Genomic DNA, 20,213 nt, shown 5'->3' on the forward strand with positions numbered 1-20,213 from the left:
CCAAAATTATGTCTAAAGATGTTTTATACTTTGATGCTACAGAATAAAGGCATCTTGTCCACTGTAACAAGGCCAATGCCCAGGCAAAAACTTTTATATGGCTTTGTTAAATTTGTATAAAAAGAAAAACAAATTGGCTGTTGGGAGGGAGGGGTTACCTCTGATTCTCATTTCACAGAAAATGTGATGGCAGATGCTTTGTAGCTTGTGTAGCCTGACAAAAAGCCAGAGACTTGTAGGGTGTGGACGAGGCGCTGCTGTGACAGGGGCTACGGGACATCACCATGGACGATGTCACTGTCGTCATTTGAGGATGGGGCTCATGTTGGCAGAGGCAGCTCCTCTTCTGGGCACTGGGATGGGCGAGTAGAGGAGACTCAGTGTTTTAGTTATGGGTTGGTGTGGGAAGGAGAGGAATGCAGACTGTGCAACGTCCAACCACTCTGCAGCTACTAAGGAGAGCAACGTACCTCAGGCTAAAGCATGATGAGTTTTGGGAGACTGAGATCTCCATGTAAGGTATGTTTCAAGTCACAGATGTTGTCTGTTATGGAAAGGGGAAGAAAGTGAGGAGTTCATTGCTATATGTTGATCAAACAGGTAGAGATAGGAGGCTGGTGTCGGTCTGCAGCTGTGTTCATTAAGAGCCTTGGTATCCTGCTCCACTACAGTTGTTGGTCTGTCTCCACTGGAAAAGCGAGAGTGCTCAAGAAACAACCACACAATCAGATTTTCATTAGAGACGTTGTGTTTCATGAATCATCTTGATTGGAACCTAAACAGATGGGCAGCAGGAACTCCCCTCACCCAGCGGGGAGTTGTGTCACTTGGACTTTTTCTGCTGACAGTTTAAAAATCCAAACCTGTTAATTTAGGTCTAGGAGAGGCCTGGCAAAGGCTGCCAGTGTATGCAGTACAGATTCTTTAAAAAGAAATGGTTGTCATCTTTCCAGAGAGCCCGGAAGAGCTGTTTGCTCTGTGCTCCGCTGCTTTAGATATTTAAGTCCTTGTCTTCTGTAGGAAATTGGAACATTTCAATTGGAATGTGTGGCCAACTGTGCTCTGGGATTTTAATTTTTCCCATTTAATGAGGTATCTTATTCACTTTTCTTTGACATCTAGGCAAAAATGCCTCTAGAACATATTTGTTATAGTTTAATATGACTTTTACAGAGGTTTCCAGATTCTGAAATTCTTTTTATTAAGGTGGTTTCAAAATTATACTGAGGTTCCTTTCTTGTCTGTTGTGATGCCGTTGGTTTTGAGTCAGGAGGTCCAGGTGTCCATCCATCCATCCATCCATCCAGTGCTCCTGGCCTTTCAGTCATGAAAATGAGACTCTGAAAATGGCCCCATTGTTGTTCATATTTTTCTTTCAATTGAAGAGGAATGTGGTTTAGAGCGTATAGTATAATGCTATTCTGATTAAACAAATGGACGCTTCCTCTTCGTTAAAGGCCAGGCTATTGCCCAGGTAGATTTTTTGCTTTTCACTGATTGTCTGTTGTGCTGACACACTTTTTTATTTCTTCATTTATCCTGTGCTACCATCCATAATGCTGGTCCTTTGATAGAAAATATTTCTTGAAATTTCTCTGCTTTTCCTGGTTCCATAGAGTGTTACGTCTAGTCATATAAAGGATTGCTAGACAGATTCATCAGGTTGTACAGCTTCCATTGCACCTCTTGTTCAGTTCTCTTAAATATCACACTTTGGAAGCCTCTCTGAGAGGTATTTGCCTCGTTTCACTTGAGGAGAAATTGAGGCAAATCAGGTAAAGTGCTTTGGCAGAGGCTCCTTGTCAGTCAGCGGCAGATCCGAGGATACAACCAAACCCCTGACTCTCAATCCGGTGCTTTAGATGTGACAGTTCTCTCTCAAATAATAAATTGCATTGCAGCATGTTTATACTCTAAACCAAATAAAAAATAAATCAAGCTATTTTCTGTAAGAAACAAAAACCCCTATTTCTGTTCAGAGTGCACTCCTGTGCATAAAATGTGCTATTACAATATTGCTTTTGTTTAAATTTGAAAAAATTTAAAAGCCAGGTCGTCTCCTTGCTTGGCAATAAATGACTCTGAGAGGAGAGCACTTCTTCAAAACACTGTGCTCACTGACAGGTGATTTAATTTCTTTTTCTTTCTAGGTGATTACGGATTTGGAAGAGCAGCTGAACCAGCTCAGTGAAGACAATGCAGAACTGAACAACCAGAATTTCTTCCTGTCCAAACAACTCGATGAGGCCTCGGGGGCAAACGATGAGGTTGTGCAGTTGCGCAGTGAAGTTGACCATCTCCGGCGGGAGATCACCGAGAGGGAGATGCAGCTTACCAGTCAGAAACAAGTAAGGCTTCATCAGGCTGGGTCCCAGTCTCTCGGTCATCGCTAGCCAGTTCTCTGAAGGGCAAAATATTCTTTTCAATTTGGAAACATATAAGGAATGAATATGCTTCCAGGGACAATGGCTTAAACCACCTATTACTTAAGGCGTCCTTCCCAGAGCACTTGAGTGAATGGAACTTTTTGGTATTTCCCATTGTATTTTTGTGCAATTTTCTTTAGAAATGTTGCACTCTGGAGATATTGTAACTTAGAATTATTCATTTGAATGTTGTGACCCTGGAAATTTTGAAATTTTCATAATGAGAAAGACCTGACATTAACGGCAATCACAAGTGAATGTATGGGAGCCCTGAAATAAACGGGTTGTGATTTACCAGCTTATGTTTGCTGCCAATTTGCATGTACTGTAATTTAAATGGTAAGGCTGAAGCTTAAAGTGCACGCTTGCTGTGGGATGTGAGAATTGATAGGAGGATTTATTTTTAGACTATGGAGGCCTTGAAGACAACATGTACGATGCTGGAAGAGCAAGTAATGGACTTGGAGGCCCTGAATGATGAACTCTTGGAGAAAGAGCGGCAGTGGGAAGCATGGAGAAATGTTCTAGGGGATGAGAAGTCCCAGTTTGAATGTCGAGTTAGAGAGTTACAGAGGATGCTGGATACTGAGAAGCAGAGCAGGTCTGTCCTCCCTCCTCCTCCTTTTATTAACTTTTATGAAAATGCTCTATAGAAGCTAGTACAAAAATTATATTTAGAATGGGAGTTGGAACTAAATATAAATTCTCGTGAGGTAGTTCTAAAAATGGATTATTAGTTAATAGTCATTCACCAGTGATATTGTTCCTTCTGTTTCTTTGCAAGTGAGCGATTCGTGGGGAGTGGTGCTTATCATTGTAATTTATAAATGTCTTGATTTCTTATCTTCTACTTTATTATATGGAAAAATAGTCTTTGCTCCTAACTGTTCCTGTGGGGTCTCAAAATTTTCCGGCTCTAGTTCCAGCAGGGGCAGGAACAGGGTTACATAATAGAAAAGTGTTTCAGCAAACAGTCTGGCTTTATGAAGTAACATCTTGAATTTGAGGCAATCCCCTGAAAGAGTTATTGATGCCACTGCACACTAGGAAGAGGTCAAGCCCAGCAGGGAGTTAGGTAACATTATTTTCCATTTTAATACAGAGTGAGAGCAGATCAGCGTATTACTGAATCTCGCCAGGTGGTAGAACTGGCTGTCAAAGAACACAAGGCAGAGATTCTGGCCCTCCAGCAAGCACTAAAGGAACAAAAACTCAAAGCTGAGAGCCTTTCTGATAAGGTAAGTCACTTTCAACCCTAGACTTTCATAATTAGATGAGATACTTTTCTAGAGATATTACTTGTAGAAATGTGGGTTTGAGCAGCTTTTTCAAGATGTTAGAGCGAATTAAAAAGACTGGAGGTCATAGAATAGAATTCTATCTTCAAGCCAAAGACCTCGCACTTCCCTTTGAAAAGGACTAAAGCAGAAAGCAGCCTGTGGTGCCTGGAGCGTACACTGAAGTCCTTCAATAACTCGATATCTGCATTTGAGCACTGGCTTAGCAAAATGTTTGGTTGTTTTTCCCCCTTATAGTAAGATAAGGATAGTTATATCAGTTTTCTTTAGTGTGTGGTTGGTGAAGCTGGACTTTAAGATTGTGGAATGCGCTATTTGTTAGTGTTTGATGTTATTCTGACCATCTGTCCCACCTGCCTAGCTCAATGACCTGGAGAAGAAACATGCCATGTTGGAGATGAACGCACGCAGTTTACAACAGAAGCTTGAGACAGAAAGGGAGCTCAAGCAGAGGCTTCTGGAAGAGGTAACCTTGGACATTCACACTAGAACTTCACAAGAAGGTTCCACCTCTTGATGGGGGAAAGTTGTGTGATCCGCAATGTTACCCATCCAGCTTTCTGCTGTATAGCTGGGGAGATTATTGAAGTTGGAGGGGTTTTCTTTTGCTTAAAACTTCACAAAGTGTGCAGCCACGTCAGGGAGCAGTACGAGTGACAACTGCTCCTCAAGGGCTCTGAGCAGACGAAGGGCAAGCGCTATAGCTTAAGGCCAGCTCTGAGCCAATGTGCTGGCCACAGATGAGGCTTCTCACAGCTCTTTGGTCATAGTTGAGCTTGGTTCACAGAAGCCTGGTCCAAGGTTACACACCTGCACCATCTCAGCGAGACACCGAACGCAGCAGCCAGAGCTGGGCAGCAGGGGAAGAGGTTGCAGAGGAGGATTTTGGGGAAAGAGTGGTGCCAGGTGATTAGACAGGGCAATTAGAACCTTTGGGTGTACTTGGGGTACTGACAAGTCATCCCAGAGCTGAGAACTCCATTATGCTTCACAGTAAAAGACTTCTGGTGCTTGCTTCATAACATATGAGCGTTAATGGCTTTCACACTCAGGGACTTTCTCATCAAGAAAGTATAAAACCAGAAAGAATTGGGAGTAGTTTATTATGTGCTCTTTTCTGTTGTTAGTTGGAGACAAAGATGCAAACAATTGGACATATTTTTCCTTATCTCATATAACTATAGAGGAAGGAGTTTATCCTGGTTTATAGGAAATAATATTTTTTCTTTTATTACGAAGAACTGAGCTGGTTTCTGGTGACTGTACAGAGAGCTTGGGAAAATGGCCTTGAGAAGTTCTTCATGCGTGTGCCGTCTTAGCGGCAGTTAAAAGATTTTAAATGCTTAAAAAAGCAAATAACTGGAACATGCAGTTGAAAGAAATGGTGTTGCTGCAAATTAATATAAATACACTACATAGAAATGCTTGTTTAGCCATAACGTGTTCTGGAAGGAAGGAAAACTTCCAGAATATGGTAGTTTTCCAGGCTTTGAAGAATTGTCTGTTTATGTTTAAGTTCCGAAATGGTGCAGATTTTACAAGGAGTGATAACATTTAATAGCTTTTCTTTAAAAACGAGCAAACAACCAAACCGAAACACTGGCCTTCGTTTTCCTGTTAACAGCAGGCAAAGCTGCAGCAGCAAATGGATCTGCAGAAGAATCACATCTTCCGCCTAACGCAAGGGCTGCAAGAGGCTCTAGATCGAGCAGATCTTCTGAAAACAGAGAGGAGTGACCTGGAGTATCAGCTGGAAAACATTCAGGTGAGGGCGAGGCAAGAGTGGGCAGGACTGTGCTCCCCATCCTGAAACCCCCTCCCTGTGGGGCGCTGGGGTGTGATCCGCCGTGTCTGTGTGACGCTTCCCATTGACTATTTTTAGCCCTGTTCTGATAGTGAGTTTTCTGTTTCTTCTGTAAAGATTCAATTTCTATGTGTGTGTGTGGTTCACAGGTTCTCTATTCCCATGAAAAAGTGAAAATGGAGGGCACTATTTCTCAGCAAACCAAACTCATTGATTTCCTGCAGGCAAAGATGGACCAACCGGCAAAAAAGAAAAAGGTGGGTGAAAAAGGTTTGAGAGGCATGGAATCAGATGGTGGTTTTGTAATTAGTTATGTGCTGTGTATTCATAATATTCTGTCTTATCTTTCTTTGTGTAACACAAATGCGTCCTCATTTAAGAGCATTCTGAGTCACTGAGTGCGACTGTTACTACACAGAATTTACTCTTTGTGGCTTTTGCAGTATTTTGTTATGCCTACAATACTTAATTACAACCCAGTAGCTACACATCAGTGAGGCTGTAGGAATACAGAATTTTAACTGTGGTTTTGTTCTGTTTTGTTTTTTTAATGGTAAGTATGTACGTGTGTATGAGCAGATGTTGTATCTAGAGTGGTTGTCTTGTAGTTGCAGCATAGATTTGACTAGTCAGGCAATGTGACTTGTGTCACACCTTTGTCATAAGCCATTCTGTTATTTTGAATTAAGTAATTTAATTTTAACCACCTATTTTGAGATCCTCTGTTTAGATGCTTTCGGAAACTCAAGGTGTGAGTACTAACAGGTAATGTATGTCCCTCTTTAAATTAATCCATATCTCAACATTTTCTCTCCAGTGCCAATATGAACTAAAAGTCCATCCTTACGCATATCAGAATTGCCATTGGGCCCTCTGGCCGGGCTGCCACTAGCTAGTTGCACTGTGCCTAGTTTAAGCCATCTCTTACTAGGAGTTAGGAGTTGTCTGTGTGTTTCTGTTGCTAGGGCCTGTTTAGTCGGCGGAAAGAGGACCCTTCTTTACCCACACAGGTTCCCCTGCAATACAATGAGCTGAAAGTGGCACTGGAGAAGGAGAAGGCTCGTTCTGCTGAGCTGGAGGAAGCTCTACAGAAAACACGCATTGAACTCAGATCTGCTCGTGAAGAAGGTAGGGGTTAACAGAAAAGGTGAATCTGGAAGGAGACACACGTTTTTGGTCTGAAAACGTGCCTTTAATTGTGTGCCACCATAGCAATAGCATATGTTGTTTAATTCTTATCTACTGCTGTGAAGATGCAGTAAGGCTACACTTTTTTCTGTGGGTGGTAACCACTGAATGGTTACACAGAACCACTGCTGTGAACTCGTGTTTCATATCGGTTATGTTAACGAGTGGCATTTATCTTGTCTGTAGCCGCTCATCGGAAAATATCAGACCACCCTCATCCATCCACACCAGCCACAGCCAGGCAGCAGATCATCATGTCTGCCATAGTGCGCTCGCCAGAGCACCAGCCCACTCCCATCAGTTTGCTCGCTCCGCCCTCCAGCCGCAGGAAGGAATCTTCCACACCAGAGGGTACGTTCTGGGTGAAACTTCAACCATAAAGTAATGATTGCTATGAATTGTTTTAAGAGCATGTTTATTTAAAAGGAGTGTGTTTCTGTACTACTCTCTGCATTGATCAAATGGCTGTTTATGGCTGTTTCCTTAGCAGTTACATTTTTACTTGTCTAAAGAGGAGTTCTGCTGAGCAGAACGATTCTATCAAGACTTTTTGTGAAGGGAAAAGTCTTCAGTTAGGCATAAAAGGGGGATGCTAGGTCAAAGACCACATTGATATAATGTTAACTAGAAAAAGGGAATACCCTTCTATATCCTTGAGAATGGAGGGGAGAGGATCATCAGAAAAAAATTAAAAGATTGAGGGCTCTGCTCATTTATTCTTAGTTAACCAGAGTGAGACTCTGAACTAAAACCTCCAGCCTGTAGCTGGAAAAAGCCAAAACCCACAAACTGGTCCAACCATCACAGACAGCTGGGGAGACACAGGGTGCTGGACGGGTGCGTGACATTGGCATGGGGAGATGTCCCCGGGGCAGACCATGGGCAGCGAGAGAATCATGTTCACCAGTACATGATAATGCCTTGAAAGATAAACTGTGTCAGTATAGACCTATATGTGCTTTAAGAGATGCCGGCGCCGGTGGCTGCCATGAAGGCGGCCAGCACTGCGTTGATCACAGCAGTACAGGTGTCGAAGGGTTTGTTGGTTGTAAGCAAAACTGAGAGATTAGTTTAGCACATTGTAGGAATTGGAGCTGGGTTCAGACTTGAAACGTAGATATATTGATTGACATAATCTTGCTACAGCAAACATTAGCCATTTCAGTGCCAGTCTTCTCAAGAGGCACATTCTGCTCATCTGATAAGGTAATTACTGAGGTGTTAATGTAGCTTAAGGTTTGCAGACTGCAAAGGAAAATAGACAGTGTCTGCGTTCTGCAGGGCTTTGATGCAGAAATGTAATCACTGTTTATTACCTTCGCCTTAATATGCCAAAATTTACCATAATTTTCATCCCTATCACAGTTTTCACCCTGATAATAAATTTTGTCCCTTCCAGAGTACAGCCGACGCCTGAAAGAGCGAATGCATCACAATATCCCACATCGTTTTAATGTGGGGCTAAATATGAGAGCAACAAAATGTGCTGTGTGTCTGGATACGGTGCACTTTGGACGGCAAGCATCTAAATGTCTTGGTAAGAGCAGAGTGTGTGCATAAACCAAGTGTAACTGGACGGTAGAATGAAAAGCATCAGCTGCCTAGAACAGATTTGCAGTGAAAGCTGAAGAAAGGCCCAAGTATGAAGACTTTGAAACTAGTTGGTGCAAACATTCTCCATTAGAAAACATCTGATGGTTTAGAGCAGAAGATGATTCTTGGAAAAGCTGGGCTTTGTGGGTTAGAAGTTGAGGCAGCTGTGTCATGATTTTTTTGTCATTTAACAGAAGTTTTTCCTCTGTCCTTTTGTCAGAATGCCAGGTGATGTGTCACCCCAAATGCTCAACTTGCTTGCCAGCCACTTGTGGACTGCCAGCAGAATATGCCACACACTTCTCGGAAGCGTTCTGCCGGGACAAAATGAATTCTCCCGGTCTGCAGCTGAAGGAGCCAAGCAGCAGCCTGCGCCTTGAAGGATGGATGAAAGTGCCAAGGTATAAACATGAGTCGGTGCCATGTCAGGTGCTGAAACATTTGGAACAGATCCTTATATTATCCTGGCTCTTACAATGTAATAATTGGTACATGCCCGTTGCAATTAATTCTTGCCACTGAAGTTTGCCTTTCTAGGAGTTTTGTTTTATTCGGAATTCAGGCAGTAAATCCAACATGGCTTTGTGCTTGTTTTCTTCAGGAATAATAAACGTGGGCAACAGGGCTGGGACAGGAAGTATATTGTCCTGGAGGGAACGAAAGTGCTCATTTATGATGCAGAAGCAAGAGAAGGTAACTTCGCATTTCTAGGAAGAACATTTTTTATAATCTGCAGAAACTGTTTGATGAGTTGAGAGGTTTGAGGATGTTACCCTTTGCTGTGGCCATACCTAATTGAGCTAAATCTTCTGTAATAAGGCAACACTATTGCTTTTCCAAATCCTTAACAGCTGGTATGTTGTAAAAATCCAGCTGTGAAACAAACAGCGCATATCTGCGTATTTTGCTATCACAATTATTTTCTTGCTATTTCCTTGTTTGTTCTTTCCTAACGTGTCTCCCTGCTCTCCCTGCAGCTGGACAGAGGCCTCTGGAGGAGTTTGAGCTCTGCCTTCCTGACGGTGACGTGACAGTTCACGGAGCTGTAGGAGCTACTGAACTTACCAATACAGCAAAGACAGGTGAGAATCTTATGTAGCTGAGGTCAAAGGGATTTCCTCTGGCTTGCCATCAGCTGGCATTCTGTTTGGCTAAACAGCATTTTCTCCCTTGAACTTTGACTCTGTAACTGTGTAATTTTGAGCTTACCTCTATTTGAATTAGATGAATAGGTCAGTCATGTAGATTTAGTTACACATAGGCGGTTGCTTCTGTCATGGTCATTGAACTGTGAATAATAATCATGAAGCCAAATGGAAGTAAATCTGAAGAGTTTTGTAACATACTTAGAAGCACTCTGTCTATTTACATTTCTTCTCTTAATGCTTTCTATCAAGTGTGAAGTGTCATAACTCTTGCCACCGTTGTGCTCTCACCAGAAAGTCATTAACTTAGAAATACTGCGGGGTGTATACAATCTCTTCTGAAAAAATGTTGATGTTTTGTTTTGTATGTATTGAATAGAACTGATGAAAAGATCATGTATGTCTTGTCTTTGACATTAAAGGATACAGATTGTTAACAACAAAGGTTTCCATAACCAATTTTTACAGATTTTTCTTGAACAGTACAGGGAAAACTTTAGTCAAGTGACTGGTTTTGTATTTTTTTTTTTACAATGGTATTTCTTTCTCTTTTGAATAAAAGGCAATATATTATTTTTATTTAGTACAGACAGCGTTGTATGTATGGTTTGCATACATCCAGCTAATATTTAGCTTTAAGTAGCTGGGCTGTGCAGGACCTGTAAAGGAGAAACCTATGTATAAATTGCCATGGTAACACTTCATGTTAAATACGACTTCTCTCCAATGAGGCTGAAAGGTGTTGATTTTAAGTCCACTGACAATATTCCAAAAACTAATCTAAGTCTTATTCTATCTATATAACATCTCAGATGTGCCATATATCCTAAAATTGGAGTCTCATCCACACACCACTTGCTGGCCTGGTAGAACACTCTACCTGTTAGCACCCAGCTTCCCTGACAAACAGCGCTGGGTCACAGCACTGGAATCAATAGTGGCAGGTGGGAGAGTTTCCAGAGAAAAAGCTGAGGCTGATGCTGTGAGTATCAAAGTTTCATTTAATAATAAAATATTCTGGGAGGGAGCAGAGTTTTGCAAAATGATTTTTCGGTATTTGACATACTGAGGTTTAACCGAAGGTAAGTTATTACTTCTGCTTTATGATGTACGAACTGAGTACCAGGAAACTCGTTTGTGGTGAGACGGATGCTTTATGTTACAATCCCCTCCTTTAGCCTTGGGGAGTGTAGTAAGAGGATCCCTAAGTTATCTGTCTGTAATTCCAGCAAACAAAAACGGAAGAGCAGTTAGGACATGGTTTAAATACAATCTCATAATGTACCACATCAAGTGAGCAAACCAAGAAAGAAAGAAAAAGAAGCAAAAAGCTCCCTCTCCTCCCATTCTTACAGAGTTGGGGTTTTTTTGTTTCTTGGAGGGGAGGGCTGTGTGTGGTTTTTAGTTTATTTCTCATAAGAGGTTAAATGGATTTGTTTTGGTTTTGCATAGCCTTTTTCATCATTGATGCACCGATAACTCTGTTTTCTGATAAAGGGAGATTTGGTTCTATAGCATTGCATATTAGAATGTTAGTGCTGGAGGAGGGAATATCTGACTCGCAGGAAATCATCTCTTTCCTCGTGCTGGCATTCCCGTTGTCTCTGAGGAAAATACATCCTCCCACCAACACTTGGACTCTTTTTAATCCATCCCCTAGGAGAATGTCAGTGCTTCATTGCAGGACACTGCGGGGAATGGAAGGGATAGAGACGGCAATAGGTTCTGTCTGAGTTTAGGTTAATTCTGATTGGTTTGCCTGTGTTTCAGGCAGATAACAGTTCACTAATTCTTTTGTAGGTGGTACCCCTGCAATATTTAGCTTTCTGAGATAAAGAAACCTGTGCCAAGCTTTTTGCCTGTCTAAAATGATGACCTTACGTTGTTAAAATACTAATAGAGAAAGAGATAAAGATTAACTCAGCAACAACAACAAAATCTTTTTGTCATGCGCAGAAATTGCTCGGCAACTCCCTGCTGAAGCTGGAGGGTGAAGACCGCTTGGATATAAATTGCACAATGCCCTTCAGTGACCAGGTAATGACAACATTCAGCTGGGCCTTGCAGAGCACTGGATGTTTCATTCATAGAAAGGGTCTCTGACATACCTGTTTGCTTTTTCTCTTTGCTGGCAAACAGTATCGCCCGGGTTTGCTCTTGCAGCGTTCCTTGTTCTCCTCGTGTGGTGCTCATTTTATTTCTTCCTGTGGTCACTGCAGGTGGTACTGGTGGGTGCAGAAGAAGGTCTCTATGCCCTGAATGTACTGAAGAATTCCTTAACGCACATCCCAGGAATGGGTGCTGTCTTCCAAATTCACCTCATCAAGGATCTGGAGAAGCTACTCATGATAGCAGGTGTGTGCTGCTCTGTGCTGCTGAAGCGTGTGCAATTGCTCTGTCCCGCCAGGGGGACTGCGCTGCCAGAGGGCCAGGCTTTCCTGTCGAGTCAGTGCAGGATTGTTTTCTTTTTTTAATCAGTTTATTGTCAGGAATCAGTTTCTGTGGTTAACACGATATTTTCTGAGCTTTTCCTGTAAATGAATATGTGACTGAAGGCTGAGTTAAACCTCCACAAGAAAGCCATTTTGTGGTTTCCAGAGCTGAGGGAGAGATGAACCAGAAAGAAAACATTCCCAGTTTTGGGGCTGGTCATCATTTTAAGTTCAATGTAACAAGTGTTGAGCTGGTTAGTGAGCTTGGCTCTTCCTAAACCTTTCTTTTTGACATAGTTAACCATTGAGGATGACGATGTCATCACTGTGGCCGAGGGCCAACAACTCAACCTCTCTTGCTCCAAACACTAATCCATGTAACAAAACTGAGACTTCTTTCAAGATTTGTTTAAGATTCCCTTATGAAAGAAACACCAGCTTTAATCTCTCCATCTGTGGTTTTCCAGAGATAATCCTTCCTACACTGATGTGGGCATGCTGAACATCAGGGCGTATCTTCATCTGAAAGCCCAAATTATCAAGTGTCCCTATGACATTTGTTGGGAAAGAAAAGCAAATTCTTTCTCTTGTTCTGTTTGTTCTGCATTTTCCCCCTTGTAAAGAGAAAAAAGCAACTGGAAAATGAAATCTTACACAAACTGAGGAGGCAGCTATGTCAGTGTATCACCAGACTTCTGGGAACTGCGCTTGGGCTGTAACGCAGTTTATTAGGGCACTTCTCAGAACTGCACAGCCAGTTCTGGTGGCACAGAGAGGCTAAAGAACCTTTTACTAAAGATGTTCTGCAGGGTAAAATAACACTTCCTGGCTAATTTTGAATAGTGTCCTAATGAGGCCACTGTGACCTACTAGACCTTCGCAACACTAATAACCCTCAGAGAGAATGATTGTTCTCCCAGTGGATTTAGTGCCTGTTGTGTGGTTGGGTTTTTGTACATTTTCTGTTTCACTTTTAATAGGAATAATATAGAATGAATTCTACATGGTACCTTGTGACTGTTACCACAGTAACAGCCTGTGGCGATAAGCTGCCGCTTAGGTAACACAACAGACTTTTGTAGAGAATAGGGAATTTTCCCTCGATGAAATGTAACCATTTTTGCTTCCAGGAGAAGAAAGGGCTCTGTGCCTTGTTGATGTAAAGAAAGTGAAGCAATCTCTAGCCCAGTCTCACCTCCCAGCCCAGCCCGATATCTCACCGAATGTCTTTGAGGCTGTCAAAGGATGTCACCTGTTTGCTGCTGGCAAGGTAGGGCACAGCTCCCTCCCTTCAGACTGTACCTAGTTTAATATTAATGACATCAGCATCTTTATTTCACTGGCAACAAATCCAAGGTCTATGTTCTCGCTTTAAATCTTTTCCCTCAAGGGGAGTATAGGGGCTGAAGAGCAGCTGAGCTGGAGGCCGTATGGAGCATCAACTGCTGCACTGAATAAATCCAGTCAGGATGATGTGATGGTGTAGCCTACACTGCTACATAATAAGAAATACACCATATAGTATCACTGCCTCCTCACAGTTGACTTCAAGTTTGAGATTTATAATTAGTGAATTCCATCCACTGTTTGTTCTTGAATGTCACCTAACGGTTTCCAGACCAGCAAATGTATTTAGTTTTAGTGTAGAACATTCAGCCACAGCAAAAATTCTCATTGACAGTTCATTCTACAGACTACTTTGACAACAAATGGAACAGCATTCATTTCAAAGTGATGTTTAAGGAAACAGTTTCAGGGATTAAAATTTAGGCCTGACCTGTTTGAATTTTTTATCCCTTTTAATGAAATATTTTTCTGTGGAAAACCTAATTTTTTGTTAACTTCTTTCAAGTATAAAAGAAATGATAGAAGCAGTTCAAATTCACCTTCTCTTTTGAGAATGTGAAGAGGGTTTTATTATTTCGCTAACTCACAAAAACTACCCTATTAAAAATGTATTTGCTTATCTCCGCAAAGTTCTTTGTGTGGCAAGAGGTACTCAGATCTGTTTCCCATGCTCAGTGTTGGAATGAATTCATTATTACCATCCTGAACTCTGCTTGTAATCATGCTTACAGGTTGAGAACACTCTTTGTATCTGCGCAGCCATGCCCAATAAAGTGGTTGTTCTGCGGTACAACGAGAGCTTGAGCAAGTTCTGTATCAGAAAGGTAAGCTTGGTAACTCACATATTGCACCAAGACTTTGCTTTGGAGCAAACATCTCTTTTTGCATGCCTAAGAACATTTGTTTGCCAGCTAAAATGATAACAAATTGCAACACGCACTAAAACTGGAGTAGGCAGCAATTGCCTTTAATCAGAGCTGGCTTATTTGAAGAGACACAGAACAGAACAGTGATTGTTGGATGTGTCAGGTCATACAAAGAAGGATGGAAGATAGTGTTTGTTTGTCTTCCTTTTGCTTAAGGAGCCATCAAGCTAATTTCTTAAGTGTTAACAGCAGAGCTGCTTTAGCGAGCTGTTTCTGTTGGGAGAATCACAGCGAGGGACGTGCCCAGTGCCAAGAGTTCTGCTCCGTGGGTTACACAGAGTCTGGGACTTGGCGGGGGTCACTCCTGCTGCTGTTGTCTTGGGATCTTCCACTGGCCTTTGCAGCAGCTGCCCTGATTCCTGGTGACTTCAGACTAGGAAGTGATTGTCCCAGAACAGCTTTTCTAAAGCTCCCTTTTATAAAGATAAATGTGGCAATATATAATCTTCCAGAATAAGCAAAATCTGTAAACTGTTACAGGGAACTAATATTGGTCCATACTTGTTTTGCAGGAGATCGAAACCTCTGAGCCTTGCAGCTGCATCCATTTGACCACTTACAGCATCATCATTGGAACCAACAAGTTCTATGAAATAGAGATGAAGCAGTATACGCTGGAAGGTAGGAGACGCTTCCTGAGGAACGCACCAAGTGGCTCCACAGATTCTTTTGGTGGGGCTTTCCTAAAGCAGTTTGGGGAAAAAAGAAAGCCAGTTGTTGCTGATCAGGCTCTTTTTCTCCATTCTCTTTGCAGAGTTTCTGGATAAAAATGACCACACTTTGGCCTCTGCTGTGTTTGCTGCTTCCACCAACAGTTTTCCAGTCAGTATCATCCAGGTGAACCCAACGGGGCAGCGGGAGGAGTATCTGCTGTGTTTCCATGGTAAGTGGTAGATGGTTGTGCAGATGTTGCGCCACATCTGTTCTCTGATACATGAACTGCCATTCTGCTGGAAAGAAAAGCCGAACAGAGACAACATTCTAGGACCTGTAATGAATATTTGTTGCAGGCTGTGAATCTAAGAGCCCTGAAGCGTTGTGTGTGGTGGGTTACACAGTAAGATGCGCAGGACATTGGCACTACGGTAGCACTTGCTGCTGGTTTTGGTCATCGTGCTTCTGGCTTCAAGTTCTCGGCACCTGTGGATCAGTTGCACAGGCTTTGGTGCCTATGGGGGGAGGGGTTGTAATCAATGTTAAGTGCAAACAGGTGTGTGATTATCCTGATAAAATGTTAAGGGCTTTTCTAATTTTGGTTCTCTTGTCTGGTTTCCATACAGACAGATGAGAATTTTTAATCTTCTTGTGATGAAATAAAAGAGGGTGTTATTTGTTCGTATAGCTGCTTTTGTTGGCCCTCTAGGATAATGTCATGGAAATGTCAACTAGAGCACTCGAGGATTTCAAGACAGAAGGCACCGTGTCCCTGTCAAAAAGCCCAAGGTCAATCACCTTTGTCCATCCAAAAATAAATGACATGGCATTGCTTTCCTTTTCAGAGTTTGGTGTCTTTGTGGATTCCTATGGAAGACGCAGTCGGACAGACGACCTGAAATGGAATCGCTTGCCCTTAGCCTTTGGTAGGTGTTGAGGGACATTCACCTGGATTATGGGAATTATTGAACCTGGGAAGCGTCCTTGTGGGACAGGTGTTCTTCACTCAGTGCTCCTGCTTCCTCTTCTCTCTCCCAAATCTCCCAGAAATGTGGAGATTTCCCATGGGTGAAGCTCATTATAAATCCAAATGGCAGACCTTCTGAAGTATAAGCCATTTGAGGAAAACTAAACCAAAGTCATATTTTCTTAATGTTCCTAGTCTGACAATGACCGAACTGGATAGTGGAATTTTTAACGATGCTTGGAGGTTTCTGAAACAGTCAAGAACATATAATGTCAGTGTGATTCCCTCAGGCTTTTTGCACTACCTGATGGGATTTTGTTAATAGTCTGGTTTTAATGCCTTTTTCATGATACTTTGGTTGGTTAGTAAAATTCTTGAGATACAGTTTCAAAGCAACGATTCTTTAAGCTTGAATCTCCCTATTTAGTAATAGTGTCTGTGTTTTATTACAGAAAATATATTCCATTAGTTTCTCAAGGGGCCATGAGACTTGGTTGCATTCACTGATGCTTTTTAGAAGTTTCTAACAGATAATTTGTTGTTTTCCCTCCCTCTGTGGTGCTCCTTCAGCCTACAGAGAGCCCTACCTGTTTGTGACCCACTTCAATTCCCTTGAAGTGATTGAGATTCAGGCACGAGCTTCTCTAGGGTAAGTTGTTCTCTTCTCATTAGTCTGAACAGCATGTGCTGCAAGAACATGTGTAGCTCCCAGGAAAAGGGACAGTGTTGTCATTGTAAAGACTTTTTCCTGCGATTTTACCCAGAACTCCTGCACGAGCCCACTTGGAGATACCAAACCCACGGTATCTGGGGCCTGCAATTTCATCTGGAGCGATCTACTTGGCCTCCTCCTACCAAGACAAATTAAGGGTGATTTGCTGTAAGGGCAATCTCGTGAAGGAGACCAACAACGAGCAGCACCACAGAGGCTCTTCTGCTACACGCAGGTATGATGAAGTCCGTGTGGTGTGGTCCTTGCACCCCTTGTGAGCAAACTTTGCTCCAGATGGCTTCCCCCCCGCCCCGAGATGTTGAATGCCCTTGTTCCATTCTTAGAGACAGAGGCTGATGTTACCTGATTATTGTAATGCTGGAATGGAACAAGGAGTAGAATCACTGATGTTTTAAAATCAAGGCAAAGAAACACTAACCCTGTAGGAAGATGTGGGTAATCTCCACAAATGCTTTGTGACCTTCAGCTGTTTTACTTCTATCTTGTGATTTAGCTGTGACTTCAAAGCTTGGTGAGCTTAGATGCTGTTGCCAGGCCACTAAACATCACCTGACTGTAACAATCTCTAAAGCCCCTTTCTCTTCAATAATGAGGCTGTGATACTTGAGACAGGTGAATAAATATGGGGTTGATGGTGCCCCTGTGCATTGGAAACAGAGACAAAGAGGCTTGTAGCTCATCCTGACCAGGAGCTACTGAAAATTTTGTACATGAAAAGGCATATATTGCATTTTCGTGTACTTTAACATGGAAAAATATACAGATTACAAACATGAAAATGTGTACTTTTGTGGCCTGTTACATAGCCATGACTTACATTAGTACTTCATTAAGGCACTTTACTAGTGTTGCTAATCAGCTGTCCAAATATCTTGGGACTTCTCATCTTGGCTCAGGGAGGGCTGATGCTTTTTCAGCTCACCGCTGCTGGGTGTTTGGGGGAAGTTACATTTTTGCTAAAAGAAAATGTAACGTGAGGTTTTTGTCGCTCAGCTGTTCGCGTCCATTATTTTTGAATGACAGCAGCCCTAACAAGAGAGGTCCGCCCACATACAACGAGCACATAACCAAGCGGGTAGCATCAAGCCCAGGACCACCGGAAGGTCCCAGCCACCCTCGAGAGCCAAGCACGCCGCACCGGTACCGCGAGGGGAGGACGGAGCTGCGCAGGGACAAGTCACCTGGGCGACCGCTGGAGAGGGAGAAATCTCCAGGCCGGCTTCTGAGCACCCGCAGAGAAAGGTCCCCTGGCAGACTGTTCGACGAGAGCAGCCGAGGACGACTGCCTGTGAGTGGTGCCAGAACTCCTCTTGCTCAAGTCAATAAGGTGAGTCAGGAGCCGCGAGCACTTCTCTGTTCTTGGAGAAAGGTGAGGAGTGCAGAAGGGCTGACGGTGCTATAAAGTACAAGAGTAAATCAAATCTCATCCCCCTCAACTTCTGTTAAAGAGAGCAGGCACAGTGTAACTCGGTGGTCCTGTGAACACCTTGCCCTGTGCTCTAGTTCTGTAACTACAGAAGCAGATGGACTCTGAACAGGCTAAAGTCCTGAAAGCTGAAAGCAAAGGTGCATTTACCAACAGAAATCAAGTTATTGAGGACTCAAAGGGGACAATGTCTGGAGCCTGCTGTGTTCAGAGTGCTGCTGATAGTACTTGCCTTTGTTGGTGGCTCAGTCTGGCACTGAGAAGCCAGCAGCGCACAGCTCGCACACCACAGCAGCAGGAGTTAGGTGATGTGCTGCTGCTGCCACCTCTGCGTGTGTGAGAAAAATACCTGTGACTTGTAACTGTCACTTTATTCCCCTGCCAGGTCTGGGACCAGTCTTCAGTGTAAGTCTCAGCTACACAAAGTTACTCATCTTGACCTGCAGGAAAAAAAAGGAAATATACTGAGTATATGCACTCCATATATCTGCTGCCCAGTTACCACCACAGCACTCCTGGGCCAAAGCCGGCTCCGCATCGGGAGGCGTGACGCTTTTGAAGATTGTTCGCATCTCAGTTAATTTCTCTGCACTTTCCTGCACTCCTGTTTTTGCACTTTGTACTACTGTTACTCTTTCAAGCAGTTCATGGACTTTTTGTATTCACTTTAGTCCCTAGTAGTTCATCAAGGAAATTAAACGGGACTGGAGTCCCACCCCAGGTCTTTAATGTGGTTAGCACCCCTTACCAGGTAATTGATCATAGTTCTGAGACATGCTGGGAATTCCTGATGGCCTGGAAACAGAAGGGCCAAGGTGAGCAAGGTTTTCAGTGTGTGCTCTACAGAACACAAGAAAAATTTCTTCTGATTAGTCTGTTCGCCTGCCACTTCCGAAAGTTACTTTGTTCTTACTAAAATTGCTCTAGAGCAGCTCTGATGGGAAGGGAAGAACCCTGTGTTAACCAATCCCATGTGCCCGGCCCCGAGACAAAGTGCTTCACCTATACGCTACTGGGGTGTCAGACTTTATCCAGGTCTTCTGCATGACAGTTCACTGCATGCTGCTGCACCATCACTGGCTGCTCTCTCCTTTTAGGTTGCTTTGCTGAGTAGTGTATTGTACCTCACTTGTAAATTAACTGAAACCTTTAGATTACGCTGCAAAAATAACTATTAATTACTCTGGAAATTTGGCAACGAAGAGTTAACAAGCCTTATTTTATGACAAGAATTGCAGTCACACTTGTGTTCTCCTCTCGGCGCTGAACACGGTCCCGTCAGCAATGCCGCTGTGGTTCTGGCAGCCTGGGGTTCCCCAGTGGGAGGAGCAGCCCAGGGCCAGCTCTTCCCGTGGCCTGTAACTTGTCGTACAATAGGAACCAAACGTCACGGCACAGGAGGATACTCACAATGAACAGCTTTAGCGGTTACAGAACGCACCTTCACCTTTGCTTCTGCGTATCTAACCATGAGCCATTTATTGCTGCTATTCTCTTTTGCTGTGAACACAAAGCAAATGATTTTCAAAGCAAGTTTGGATCATTCAGTCTGCAATAGCAACATCCTAAGTGAACAACCATGTTCTTTACAACTGGAAAGAGCAAAACTGCATCCAGTCTTCCCTTGGCCACACTCTTATTAAACCTCTGCTAGTCCCTTGAAGCCCATGCTAACCAGTTCTAGAAACCCAGACAAATTCAAACGCCCCGTCAGTGTCCTTTGGTGAGTTCCATGGATATTGTATTCCGTTCTCTTGTCTGTTGGGTTCTTTTAGGTCAGATGATTTGGCAGGAAAGTTGCTGGAAGTTTTTGTCTCCTGGTCTGAATATTTTGAAAGGTCGCTGAGATCAGTCTTTAAATCTTTGCATCTCACGGAAGATCTTCAAGCCCTCAGAAATGGGCTTGTTGATTCCGGAAAGTGTATATCTTGTGTCTTGTTCGTGAAATGCTTCCTGCTATAGAAATAGCTCAAAGGACTGTACATATTTACAAGAAACTTTATATTCGTAACAAAAGGGAATTGAATTGGTTTCTACTTTTTTATTGTAAAGTGTGTGTTTTTCAACACTAGCGTTTTGGTTTGGGGTGGCTGTGCAGCCACCTGCAGATAGCGGAGGGGCCTCGGCTCAGTCCTCCTTGCTCCCATGAACAATTGTAACATTAAATTGCAATTGAAGCTTATTAGCGTAAATGAGGTTTTAGGTCTCTAGAAATCCAAGAGTTTTCTTCATTACCTTTTTATTGTTGACAAGAGAGGGAACCAGAGGGACAGT

General features: G+C 42.9%; 1 protein-coding gene and 1 long non-coding RNA gene across 3 annotated transcripts in view; one reads left to right on the forward strand and one right to left on the reverse strand.

The window, feature by feature from the left end:
- Nucleotides 1-18,348, forward strand: part of CIT (citron rho-interacting serine/threonine kinase) — a gene marked incomplete at both ends in the record, with an annotated part of 71,629 nt that extends 53,281 nt beyond the window's left edge. For both annotated transcript variants that reach the window (XM_080355410.1, XM_080355411.1), the window contains 24 exons: nucleotides 2,151-2,348; nucleotides 2,834-3,027; nucleotides 3,529-3,664; nucleotides 4,086-4,190; nucleotides 5,349-5,489; nucleotides 5,678-5,785; nucleotides 6,494-6,656; nucleotides 6,903-7,067; nucleotides 8,116-8,253; nucleotides 8,530-8,710; nucleotides 8,911-9,002; nucleotides 9,287-9,391; nucleotides 10,267-10,436; nucleotides 11,411-11,491; nucleotides 11,674-11,809; nucleotides 13,017-13,156; nucleotides 13,965-14,057; nucleotides 14,672-14,780; nucleotides 14,914-15,042; nucleotides 15,659-15,739; nucleotides 16,351-16,429; nucleotides 16,545-16,727; nucleotides 17,537-17,840; nucleotides 18,325-18,348. In XM_080355410.1, the coding sequence (XP_080211536.1) occupies nucleotides 2,151-2,348; nucleotides 2,834-3,027; nucleotides 3,529-3,664; nucleotides 4,086-4,190; nucleotides 5,349-5,489; nucleotides 5,678-5,785; nucleotides 6,494-6,656; nucleotides 6,903-7,067; nucleotides 8,116-8,253; nucleotides 8,530-8,710; nucleotides 8,911-9,002; nucleotides 9,287-9,391; nucleotides 10,267-10,436; nucleotides 11,411-11,491; nucleotides 11,674-11,809; nucleotides 13,017-13,156; nucleotides 13,965-14,057; nucleotides 14,672-14,780; nucleotides 14,914-15,042; nucleotides 15,659-15,739; nucleotides 16,351-16,429; nucleotides 16,545-16,727; nucleotides 17,537-17,840; nucleotides 18,325-18,348 (3,255 nt within the window). The remainder of the gene's footprint in view (nucleotides 1-2,150; nucleotides 2,349-2,833; nucleotides 3,028-3,528; nucleotides 3,665-4,085; nucleotides 4,191-5,348; nucleotides 5,490-5,677; nucleotides 5,786-6,493; nucleotides 6,657-6,902; nucleotides 7,068-8,115; nucleotides 8,254-8,529; nucleotides 8,711-8,910; nucleotides 9,003-9,286; nucleotides 9,392-10,266; nucleotides 10,437-11,410; nucleotides 11,492-11,673; nucleotides 11,810-13,016; nucleotides 13,157-13,964; nucleotides 14,058-14,671; nucleotides 14,781-14,913; nucleotides 15,043-15,658; nucleotides 15,740-16,350; nucleotides 16,430-16,544; nucleotides 16,728-17,536; nucleotides 17,841-18,324) is intronic.
- Nucleotides 17,840-19,306, reverse strand: LOC308047134. Its single transcript, XR_013922981.1, has 3 exons — nucleotides 18,688-19,306; nucleotides 18,289-18,379; nucleotides 17,840-17,909 (listed from the first exon to the last, which is right to left on the reverse strand). It is a non-coding gene; the product is annotated as an uncharacterized lncRNA (long non-coding RNA).
- Between the last annotated feature and the right edge of the window lie 907 nt (nucleotides 19,307-20,213).

The sequence above is a fragment of the Nesoenas mayeri genome, assembly GCF_963082525.1.
Source record: "Nesoenas mayeri genome assembly, chromosome: 17".
In the NCBI taxonomy this organism is placed as follows: Eukaryota; Metazoa; Chordata; class Aves; order Columbiformes; family Columbidae; genus Nesoenas; species Nesoenas mayeri.